The sequence below is a fragment of the Chelmon rostratus genome, chromosome 4 (assembly GCF_017976325.1).
Source record: "Chelmon rostratus isolate fCheRos1 chromosome 4, fCheRos1.pri, whole genome shotgun sequence".
NCBI classification, from domain to species: domain Eukaryota; kingdom Metazoa; phylum Chordata; class Actinopteri; order Chaetodontiformes; family Chaetodontidae; genus Chelmon; species Chelmon rostratus.
The window spans coordinates 29,460,434-29,473,244 of NC_055661.1; the positions used below are offsets into that span (position 1 = coordinate 29,460,434).

Here is a 12,811-nt window from a genome sequence, read left to right on the forward strand (position 1 = left end):
ATGGCGAAGGCAGACCAGCGTTTCGGCCAACGGGACGGCTCCGACCAGAACTTCGACTACATGTTCAAGCTGCTGATCATCGGCAACAGCAGCGTGGGGAAAACGTCCTTCCTGTTCCGCTACGCCGACGACTCCTTCAGCAACTCTTTCGTCAGCACGGTGGGCATCGACTTCAAGGTGAAGACGGTGTATCGCAACGACAAGAGGATCAAACTGCAGATCTGGGTGAGGATGGACGGACTGCATGTTTGTCATGTGAAGCTACGCCTGTCAGTGATAATTCAGAAGTCTCAACCGGAAAGAGTGAATGAAGGATGAAGGATGAAGGATGACGAGATGTTGTCGATGAATGCAAACAAATATATTTTCTAAGAACAATGATAAGATGCATTCAGATACTCATGACCTCATGAGCACCTGTTTCCAGTTTGAAAAGACTCAAATTAACATGTAATATAACACATAATATACTGTAAAACACAGTAACACAACATATAATATACTGTAAAACACAGTAACACAACATATAATATACTGCAACACAGTAACACAACATATAATATACTGTAAAACACAGTAACACAACATATGATATACTGCAACACAGTAACACAACATATAATACACTGTCAAACACACAGTAACACAACATATAATGTACTGTAACACAGTAACACAACATATAATATACTGTAAAACACACAGTAACACAACATATAATATACTGTAAAACACAGTAACACAACATATAATATACTGTAACACACAGTAACACAACATATAATATACTGTAAAACACAGTAACACAACATAGACCGTCACACGCAGTAACACAACACGCAGCAGTGTGTCAGGGAGCAGAGTGCTGCAGTGTAACATGATGTTCTGCTCTCAGTCAACAACAAGCTGCTGGGAGAAAAAGAAAAAGCAGACACACAGACCTCAGCTTGTATCATCAGTGGTGATGTTGTTGCCATGGCAGCAGCTCTTCATGCACACTCACTCTCTTGCTGACACACACACACACACACACACACACACATCATCCACACACACTAACAGTGCTGTCTTCAGTGGCAATTAAAGAGACCTCTCAGGGTGAAGAGGTTGGGACCCAGGAGGGGTCTGAGGAGCCTGGAGGAGGGATGAAGAGGGGTGAGGACGTGTGTGTGTGTGTGTGTGTGTGTGTGTGTGTGTGTGTGTGTGTGTCTATGGGAGGAGGGGGGGCAGTGCCATAAGTGGGCTAATCAGAGCCGATTGATTCAAACTGAAGTGATGAGTGAAAATAGACACAGCACACACACATAAACACACACAAACAAGACAACACAACAGTTAAGTTGTTTTTGTGTAGTCATTTAGCATTTTAGCATTCCTTTAGCTTAGCCACAGACATGCTATCAAAGCCTTGTGCGAGCTGTTGAACGTTAATGAAAATATCTTTGTTTTATTTTTGTCAAAATAATGAGGCGTTCAGGTGTTCGTCCAGCACAATGTTCAGTGATCCAAACAGGGGGCTGAAAACCTTCAGTCTGATCGGGGCCACCTGACCAGGTGGGGTTACCAGCTGGGCAGAGGGAGCAACCACTCGGGGCTCCTGGTTCACTGCATGTCAGCTGGTTTCGGTAATTTAAAGGAACTACGATTAGTTCAGGGAGTTTGAAGGACTGAATGTTTTGTTCTGTACGAGCAGTGAGGGAGGACACAGTGAGGTACAATGATGAAATGGGTTATTGTACTTTCCATATTAATGGTAGTAAAACAATAGGAACATATGCCATGTTAGCCTCTGCTGTAACATCATTGTTTTCAGGCGTTTCAGACGACGTGAGAATCTGCTTCTGATTCTGGTTGATGTACTTTTTTATAGATAATATTTACTACAAAGTTACCACAGTACAAAGATCACCGTGCTTAACTATAAAATTATTTTTTACTGATGATCAAATTTGACATATTTTAGGATAATTTTAGCTGCAATTAAAACATACTTAATTTTTTTTATTCATTTTTTTTTACCTGAGTAGTGCCTGCAGGTATTGCTCCAACAACCTTCACCAAGAAGGTGGAGCACCTTTTCAAGATGTAACCTCAGAGGCACATAAATGTCGGTTACTCTTCCTCTTTTATCGAGGGGCAGAGGCTTCAGAATGTGCTACAGAGGTCAAAGTTACGTAATCCACCGCCACCGACACGCCGCCAACCTCGACGGCTTCATCCAAGACGGGGTCAGGCTCTTGAATGGAGGAAGATAGACCTTGTTTTAACAGTGCCTGTGTAAGTGTGGCTGCAGATGAAGTGTTTCAGCATTTTAATCAACTCAAATCTTCTCTGCTTGACGGTGGCTGGACAGTACGAGGACGCTGTTAACCTTTAAAAGGAGGCGAGATTGTCTGAAAACTGACCTGTTTTAATCCCACCACCTGTCCACGTGCTTTAGTCCACTTTTTCTCAGTCCATGTTTCCTGGTTTCAGCCTTTTACTTCCAATGAAGGGAAAGCAAACGCAGTGCTCAGCTGTCCGCACACTTTTGGCCACGTCACTGGAGTGCAGTGATGTTTTCCTCTGTGGGAATCAAACACACATTTCTCTGCTTTCAAATGAACTGAAAGGAGTCAGTCACTGCCTGAGGCTCCGCTCATCACCCTCGATGATTAATGTCGCTGCTGCACACACACACATACACACACACACACTCACACACACACACACACACACACACACACACACACACACAGAGATAATCACACCCAACATCAAATTTCAGTTAATTAAAAACATTCGAGCACTCGCCATATCTCACAAGAAAAAGGAGAAAAGCAGGGATTGAGTGAGGGAGAGGAAGTGAAGCATAAAAGAGCTAAATTTAGAGGAGTGACTGCACCCAGACCAGCTGTAGCGCTGTGAGGATGAGAACGGCGGCTGAATGTTGTGGGAGTTGTTGTGGACGAGTGTGAAAGTGACATTGAGGCTCAGCTGGTCTGTTGCAGTCGGCTGCGGATCGATCGGCGCTTCAGATAAGACGCTTCAGAGTCTTAGAGGAGGAAACGAGTCGGGCTGTTAAGATTAAAGCTGGGAGACATTCACACTCTGACAGCAGAAGAAGAAGAAGGATGACTGAGTGGCTGCACAAAATCCAAAGCATGACCTCTTTATTTAGCATTTCATTAATTACGTTTCCAACTACCGTTTTTTTTTTTTACACGTTTTAAATTTGCGTATAAGAAGATTTTTACACTGATTATCAATATTATCATATTGCTGAGATGATGCCTCCTCTTCTCAAGGTGAAGAATTAACAAGCTCACATAGTGTCACCAATATAAACAGGATTTTTTAATCCAAAATCCACAAACTTTGTACATATTATATTGTACTAACATTTCTTTCTAACCTCTCACACAACAGAGGACGCATGTTTGGTTTGTCAACAGAGCTTTTTTCACCCCAACCTGTAGATTAATGTCCCACTGCCCCGTTTACGTTCAGGTTTTGATTCTGTACACCTGCTAATGACCCCTGCAGGTAAGTCGCTGACACCCCCTTCCCCACAGACCCCTGAGGAGTCTCTGTCGCTGTCGAGAACGGGGACTGGGCTCTCTATTCCAGTCCAAACTGAGCCGCCTACATACAGGAACATCAGCAGCAGCAGTTTGTATCTGCAGTCATGAACATGATGATGACTAATGAAGGAGGAAGAAGTACTCAGATCTTTTACTTCAGTAAAAGCATCAAAACAACAGTGTAGAAATACTCTGTTACAAGTAAAAGTCCTGCATTGAAGTAAAAGTAAAAAAGTAGTTAGTTAGTACTTGAAGTACTAAAAGTAAAAGTACCTGTCATGCAGAATGGCCCATTTCAACATAATGTATATTTTATATTATAGATTAGAATAAAACTTAACTGATAATAATACATCAAAATTTATTATAATTCTAATTATAATTATTATAATTATCAAGTAGTGGAGTAAAAAGTACTGTATTTCCCTCTGAGGAGTAGTTGAGTGGAACTATGAAGCAGCAGAAAATGTAAATACTCAAGTAAAGTACAAATACCTCTAATTAGAACGTAGTGAGTCGACTAATGAACAGACAGACTGATGTTCAACACGTCGCTGTGTGTTATTGTGAGGTGAGAACAGGGGGGGGTGTGTGAGTGTGTGTGTGTGTGTGTTTGTGTGTGTGTGTGTGTGTGTGTGTGTGAGTGTGTGTGTGTGTGTGTGTATCTTTCATGTCTCTTCCCTCCAGTTTTTGCGCCAAGCTTTTCATAAAGAAAACTGAAGCTTTACCACAACTCGTGGTCAAAACGATGGAGACAGTCTTATCGGCGCTTGAGTCTCCATGGCAACAGCAATTGCACCAGTAGCCAAATCAAACAGTCTGGTTTTGATGGCAGAATGTAACAGATAATATCCCAGCTCAGCGTGCTTGGATGTGGGCTTATTCCTGCTCGCAGTGTCCAGCAGTTTATAGACGGACGACCAGCTGACTGACTCGGTGAGGCTGCCTGGTTCGGCCGTCCGATGCTTTTGTCCAGAACAAAAAATAAAACTACGCACAGATTTCCACGATACCTCCGAGGTAGCAGCCATGTGAATGTATCTGAGATTGTGCATATTTACCTACATGAAGTATCAGCAGGGCAGATGCTGTTAAATCTCACAGTCCTGCTCCCTGGAGGATGAACCCTCTTTATTTTGGACACTCTGGAATTGGTCCTCTAGTGCCACCTTCAGGCCAAACCTTGCACACAAAGAAACTAGTTTTCATGACATTTGCAGTGGTGTTGGTCTCTGGATGATGAACCTTTCGTCGTAGTGATAGGTGATCAGGATGCTCTTTGTTCTGTCTCAGTGTCGTTGGGTCTGATCCTGGACGAACACTGCCGCCTCGCAGGGAGACTCGCCGTCTTGACAGTAAAACGTTTGTTAAGTTTTGAGTTGTATTCCTGAGTAAAGCCGATGAGTGAGCTGTTTGTTTTCGTCTCCAGGACACGGCGGGACAGGAGCGTTACCGCACCATCACCACGGCCTACTACCGTGGCGCCATGGGCTTCATCCTCATGTACGACATCACCAACGAGGAGTCCTTCAACGCCGTCCAGGACTGGTACGCGACTGCTCAGAGGCTGTGTGCGTGTCTGATGTTGTGTGTTTCAAATGAACTGCTTCCAATGTGCTTTCAGGGCCACTCAGATTAAGACGTACTCGTGGGACAACGCCCAGGTGATCATGGTGGGCAACAAGTGCGACATGGACGAGGAGAGAGTCGTACCTCCAGAGAAGGGAAAGCACCTCGCCGACCAGTTAGGTGAGACGTCGCTGCACGAGTGCTGCTAAATACTCTGCAGCTCAGGTGTCAGATGTTAGCAGAGCTCTAACCTGAAGGAGGTTCATGTTACCTGAAGGACCTCCTGAAGAGAAACCTGTGATCATTTTTCAAACAACAAAGGGAACAAACGCAGCTTCTCATTTCTCGTCAGCAAGCATCGAGTCACTGATTGATTTATCAGCTGTATGAGATAATGAGATAGCAGTAACTCAGTCCTGTGTGGTGATGCGTGAAAGACTGAGGCTAAAGGTAAGAAGAATCTTCAGTATCTAATCCAGTGACGGTTGTCTGTGCATTCATGAGTACGCTGCAGACAGGAGCTGCTAACAGCTGATTCAGAGTTCAGAGAGCAGCAGCAGAACCCAGCTGACTGTAGAACATGTGACGGCTTCATCATCATCGGTGCAGCTGCTCTGACCCTCACACCGGGGCACAAATAGTCTGATCTGTTGCTGTTGGCGTGTTTCCATCTGTCGGATTCACTGAAACATTTCTGACTTCTTCCATTTTCACTCAAATTTCACACTGAGCTGATTAAAAAAACAGAAAAGAAGAAAGACGAGCAGCTCTTCACGTGGAAAAAACTCAGAAATCTTTCTCAAATACGTTTATCGCATTTTACTTTATTAAGATATTAAATGACAGGAGGAGCAGTCAGTTCACAGAAAAGCAGGAGCTGGTTGTAGCTGCAGTTATTACTGGAGGTAAAATACGCACAGTGTATGAGCTGACGAGATCAAATGAAAATAGATTCAATCAAGTTAAAATCAACATCAGGCAAAAGTCCAGTCTGATCAATAAAAGTAGATACCAGTTTACTGAGGGAAGAAGTTGTTATAAAACCAGTGACTCCTCACATTTTTACACTTTAAAGTTTTGCAGTGCTTCAAAACCAACATTTTTTTAAATTATTTAAGTTTTTATTCAATTTCTTGTTTGTCACATCATACAAAGATGTCAAACTTCAAATCAGCTGTGCTGAATTCAACAAAAATATAGAGCAAAAAACTAAAATGTGCATATGCATATACATTTACACACAAATCCCATCCCATAAACATAAACAGAGCCGCACATCTCCCAGCACTAAACACTAAGTCCACAAATAGAATATATGATAATAAACATACATACATGAATCGTCCTCCCCTCACATGTCAGAAGCACCAATTCCCCTTTTATAGAATTCAGAAATTGACCCCAGACCTTGTAAAATTTGCCTTTGTTGTCATTCAGTCTTGCTATCATTAATTCATGATGCATTATCGTCATCAGCTTAACCCATTCATTAAGTTCTGGTCGAGTCGGACTCTTCCAGTATGGAAGAATGATCCTGGCTGCAGTGATGAAGCCCATCAGTGCTAACCCCAGTTCTGCTCTTGATATTCCTGGTGGTGCCCTTGACCTGTCTCCCAACAGGCAGGATTGGGGGGATTCTGGTAGAGCTTTTCCAAGCCACTCACCCAATTTTCCTCTAAACTCTTTCCAGAAAGGAGAAACCAAACAGCACCCCCACAATGCGTGTAAGAAGGTCCCTGCCTGTGCCTTACACTTCCAACACAGGCTGTTCTGAATCAAGCCCGTTTTATGGAGCCTTACTGCCGCATAATAATACCTGCGAACCATTTTATAATGAGTGAGTTTGCCTCGGGCGTCCCTGATTGACCACCCTGTCTCTGCTATTATGTTTTCCCACACATCTTCCTCAATGTCACAGTTTAGGTCTCTTTGCCAGATTAGTCTTAAATTATTATATTTCCCACGCTGGGCACCCACGACCATTTTATAGAGAACTGAGGCCGAGTGAGAAGAACTATTGTTTACTAAAACACTGAATATAATTGGGTTTCTGAACAGTTTTCATCTGTACTGTGAGAAAGAGCAGCTGCTCTTCTGTTAACCAGGTAAAATCCAGCAGAAAATGACTTAGCCCTGGGGGGTGTGTACTGAGGAATACCTAAATACTGTAACTGTATTGTTGACTGCCTGAGGCCAGCGAGGTGTTTGAATTAAGAATACACAATACTGGTTTTAGCTCTGCTGCTGGGAACTACTTCTCCACTGATAAATGTACACGCTGCAGGCTTGACTCACATAAAAGTTCCACAGCGTTCAGGGAAACACCCAGACTCAGCGTCCAGATGGAGAGCGACGCATTAAAAGTGACGACATTTCATTTTTATCATGAAAAGAAACACAAGCGCAAAGTGACTGAACTGCTGTCCAACCTGCATCTGTGTGATGTCACACCACAGCCGCTCATGTCAGCTGATCCCAGGTCACAGATGGATGTTTGTGAAGAGTCTGAACTCAGCAAACACACCTTGAGATGCTCAAATAGATGAAACCACACCCAGCTAGAGTGAGAAAACACTCTTTAAAGGCCTGAAGACAGAGCTGCGCAAGCTTAGGCCCCTGGTTCGGCTTAAAATAAAGACATGTCCATGTGTGAGTGTTATTAAATCACAGACTCAATACTATAGTTACTGCTTCAGCTGTACTTGTATAAACTAGCAGGTAGTTGAATTTATTATAAAAACATCATATTTTATAAGTCCTTCAAAGTAACTAGTAACTACAGCTGTCAGATAAATGAAGTCAAGGTAAAAGTACTATATGTTCCTCTGAGATGTGCTGGAGTAGAAGGAGGAAATGACAAAAAGAAAATACTCAAGCAAAGTAAAAGTACCTCAGATTTGTACTACGGCTTAGTTACGTTCCACCACTGAACAACAGATTAAAGTTTGACTTCTGAGTGAAATCCAGTCAGTTTAAGTTAATGAGTGAAATATTTCTCTAGCTCTGAGCAAAGGTTTAACCCTCCGTCTCCTGCAGGCTTTGAGTACTACGAGGCGAGCGCCAAGGAGAACATCAACGTGCGGCAGGTCTTCGAGCGCCTGGTGGACATCATCTGCGTGAAGATGTCGGAGCGCGTGGACGTGGAGGCGCCGGCGGCTCCCGGCACCAAGACCACCAGACTGACCGACAAGCCCGCCCAGCTACCTCAGAAGTGCTGCTGATCGTTCGTCGCCGTTCGTCCCTCCGCTGTCACCTCGTCCGCCCCCCCCCCCCCCCCCCCCCCAAGCTCTCGAGAAAAAGAAAAAAACAGATTAACTATTGTAATATTCCTCAACACACTGTCTCTGCTTCAGTCCATGTTTGTGAGCAGTGAATAATCCCCACGCCTACTGCGACTCCTGCTAACTAACACTTATATAGCCAGTTTCACCCCCCCCACGTTCCCGAGTGTCCGAGGTTGGCCCTTATGTAGACAGAGGAGTAAGGGTGGCAGTGTACTCCACACAAAACGCCATTTTAATTTGCCACGTTTGAAAAGGTTGAAGAGCCGATCTGGATTAAACCGCTGTGAATTAGCACGCTAACCGCGACTGGAGGCCTGTTTGTTCAATGACGTTTAAGCTAATACAGGAAGTTAGAATAAAAGCGTCCATGCGTCCTCGTCACATATGTCGCACTAGAAGCTTGTTGACAGAGGGAAAGCTCGCTGGCTAGTTAGCGAATCACTGTAGCTAACAAATGAACTGCTAAAAAAGCTAGCCAGTGAAAAATGTTAGCACGAGTTAGTGACAGGGGTTCTCTGAGCTGGCTAGCTTGCTACCTGTCAGTTGGCCAGCTAGTTCACATGGTCGCTAACAGGGCAGTGATTTTCTAACTGTTTTTGGTGAGACCAGTTTTCTGTTGTGGAGCCGTTTATAGTCTGACAGAGTATAAAAGCAGATGGCGCACAGCTAATAGGCTACGCTAGCTTCCTTTGTGTTGAAAGCTTTGGCTCTGTTCTGTCAACACGGTTTGCTGTTGCTCAGTTCACTGAATTGCTTCTTCCAGTAATTGCAGCGATTCCATCAACTGATTTGACATGAACATTTACCGTACTGGTCTGACCGTCTTCAAAGCTGGAATTATGCTTCTGCACAGATTCATGTAAATGTCTCTAAGCAGATACTGATGTTGTAGGTACCAGAGAAGCTGTCTCAGAAAGGTGTTCATCGAGCTGATAGGTTGCTGCAACCTCCTGTTGGGAAGAGGGTTCAAAACAGACCAATTAATGAATGTCGCCAAAAGCTGAAGTGCAGCACGCATCAGTGGGCTCATGAAGCATTTTGCCATTTGACGTCCGTAGCACGTAACAGACGAGCCAACAGTACATTAGGTGCAGTAGCTGGGATGTGTAGTTTTTATTTTTCTGCACATGAGATTTAAAAAAAAAACAAACAACCCCAGAATAGAAAAAAAAACGTGTGAATGCTATAAAACTACCGCCTCCTTGTTAGTTAATGATCACTGACGAAAGAAAATAGGACAGCGGAGGGTACGGACGACCAAAATCAAGATGTTGCTGTATGGAGACGTCTTTGACCACTGGTGTGTGTTGCTCTTTCCATGAGGACTGAGAAGTTCGTTCCAAACTTAAAGCAGAAACATGTAACCCAAAGGACACAGTTCAAACAAAGGCCTCTCAGTCCGAGGCATCAGCGGTTGATGTGGTGCATATCGTATATCTGGCTAGCCCCCAGACGGCCCCGGTCTTAGCTGAAGGTGGGGCTTCATTTTAGTTGCACAACCACAGAAAGATGCCAAATTTGATTTTGTTGGGAGTGCACTGCTGACGGGAGCTGAAAGCAGGGTCCACAGGTAAGCACAGCACTGCCTCTCCTCTCAAAGTGTAGCACAACGAGAAACTTACAACACCACAGCTGCTCATGTTCACAAGTTTACAGGTCGTAGTCGTTAACCGAGTCATCTGCTGATCGAGCCATCGGATCGGCTGCTTCTTCAGTAGCTAGAAATCGTGAGTCCAGTCAAATACAATATGCCTATAGCCCACTAACTGTTACTGGCCTTACTTAGTGCTGTTTTTGGCTTGAAAGACGCTTTAGGGCTGCACCACCAACGCACAACTCCCAAGCAGGGCTGCAGCCGAGATCATTCGAGTCAAAGGCTCAACAGGGGTGGGTTGAGTCCAAGCTGATACATGTCCCAAAACCAGTCCCATGCTTCTCTGTAGTGTTTTTGACAGCTAAACAGAGACGGCCTCGTGATGCTTTGACAGGGTGCATATGGATTATTTGTGTTGGTAGAATTATGAAACAATGGAACAATGACAACAGCACTTGTGTATCTGTAACAAACTTTAATACAACACATGAACTGATGTGATTACCAGGACCTCAGGCAGGATTAGACACGACCACTAACAGCTACAAAAATAATCAGTTAATGCAAATGAACAGGACAGAAATCTGCAGAAGCACATTGCAGCACCAAAGAAAAAATGGCCGATGTTTCATTATCTGACTTTAGGACTTGTCTGTCTTAAAATGACCAGAAAACGTTTTCACATGTCTTCATTATGAGATAAGGAACTCATAATGAGGAGATGTTTTCCTCATAACATATAGGAGACATAGAAGTCCTAATTACACAGAAATGTCTCCTTTTTTTCATTGGACAATCATTGTAATGCACTTTTGCAGAAAGATGACTAATCTATGATTGAAGCTCTGTTCTGACTAAATCTTTCAGCATGTGTTCAGTGACGACCGAAGGACAAGACATCTGTGAAATCATTTCCTACGTCAGGAAATCCTACGTCAGGAATTGAAGACATGGAAGTTTACCAATGACAGACTTGTCTTGGGTGCACAAAACAAATTTAAGCCTGCAAGTCCAGATTTGAGCATTTGAACACAATCCTTCTCCCTGTGGCCTCATTTTGAAACCTGCTCCTCACAATTTTTCTCCAACTGTTTTGTCAAACAGGCTTGTATCTGTATGTGGCTGATGAGCTCATCTGCTTCACAGCCGACGTTTGACAATGTAAAAGCAGTCAAGTCAGTTTGATTTCTAGAGCCCAATATCACAAATCACAAACTCGCCTCAAGGGTGATTCCAATTTGTACAGATTACAACACTCTCTATCCTTAGACCATTGACTCTGAAAGGACCCAGTGTCTCCCAGTCCCTCCATGATGGCTGGATAATGTAACCATATCCTCTGTTTTGCTGGTGTAGAAGAAATCAGAGCTCAGGTTTAGACATGAAGCAGATCCCAGAGCAGGCAGACGCTGCTGTCACTGACCTGTGAAGTTCATTAATACACGGCGGAGCAAAGCGAAGGAACTCCTGACCTTGGAAGGAAGATACTTTGAAGAAGACTCTGTTCTTCGCTGTGGGAGCGATGTGCTGAAAGTATGTGACCTTTTTGACCCCGACTGTAATTAATGTAAAAGAGAAACAGAGCAGGAGGCTTCAGAACTGCAAACCCTTCAAGTTCCAGTCTTTGAGAGTTTTATTAAATTAGACTCAGTTCTGATCCTCAGACAAGGGACTAACAGCAAACAAGGCATTCGTGTCCTGTAGTTAAAATGGGAGCAACACTGGGTCATTGTGGTTCTTTATTAATGTGATGTGATGGATCCTCTGAGCACACATATATCCACAGCTCACCTGCACTATTAAAACATACCTGCGGTGACCACAGGTGTCGCCGAGTCAGTCCGGATTCAAATCTTAAGGCCTGCATCTCCAACGTGAGCAGTTTTTATACTGTAAGATGAATGTGATCAAATCAGAAGCACAGACAGGTGATACAAGGTACTGCTGCATAACTAGTGGCTACAAATATCAGAAGCACGGTGTGTTTCCAGTGACAAACAGTGACAGAGGGACAACCCGCAGCTAGCTGCTGTCACGTGGACCGGCGGAGAGGACGAGCTGCTGTTCTGTGGCATCTTGTTCTGTTGCTGCTTTGACGGCTGTCAGTCGACACAATGTAAGACCCAGTCGGCGTGTGCGAGGCGTCAGTTTGTGATACGAACTGCCAGAGCTGACAATGTGCAGCTTTGAAGACGTGAACAAAAAAGGCGAACGGCTTGTTCACATCAAGAAACAAAATTACCCCTTAAAAACGTCAGTTACACGCAGGTTTTTCCCCTCGTTTACTCTCAGAACTTGTTTTGTTCCCATGAATCCGTCTCTCTACGGTGGAGGAGATCCAGAGATATTTCCTCTCTGCTTCTCATTTCTGATATTTTCTAGATTTAAAAATTAGTCCTAATCCTTATTGAAAGTAGTTACAGCCCTACTCTAGATCTGAGCGCTCAGTTTAAAGCATGCTGAGGCTGTAAGGTTGGCCATGTTGCACATTCTCAAACCTCCACTTGTTGATTAATTTACAGAAATTTGCTTTTGTGCACATTACCAAACTTCCATGTTGGGTTTTCTAATGTTTTCCAGATATAAATGACCAACTTGTCAATGTTGAGAAGCCAAACTGGGCATAAAAGTTGAACAAAGACCCAGATCAGACCCCCTTCCTGCCTGTCAGAGACCGGACCCCAGACTGCCGCCGGGCGCTGCAGCCCTGCTTCATGGTGGCTTACAGCTTTTGCACTGGCCGACACAACCCAGCGCCGTACTGAGGGCGTTTTCCTCTCACACACATGTGGGCAGAGCTG

General features: G+C 44.0%; 1 protein-coding gene across 1 annotated transcript; it reads left to right on the forward strand.

Moving 5' to 3' along the window:
• On the forward strand, window positions 1–8,353 carry rab3b (RAB3B, member RAS oncogene family). The gene is made up of 4 exons (XM_041934928.1): window positions 1–225; window positions 4,993–5,111; window positions 5,188–5,312; window positions 8,169–8,353. Exons 1-4 carry the CDS (start codon window positions 1–3, stop codon window positions 8,351–8,353), a joined length of 654 nt encoding a protein of 217 aa, XP_041790862.1.
• Window positions 8,354–12,811: the final 4,458 nt, after the last annotated feature.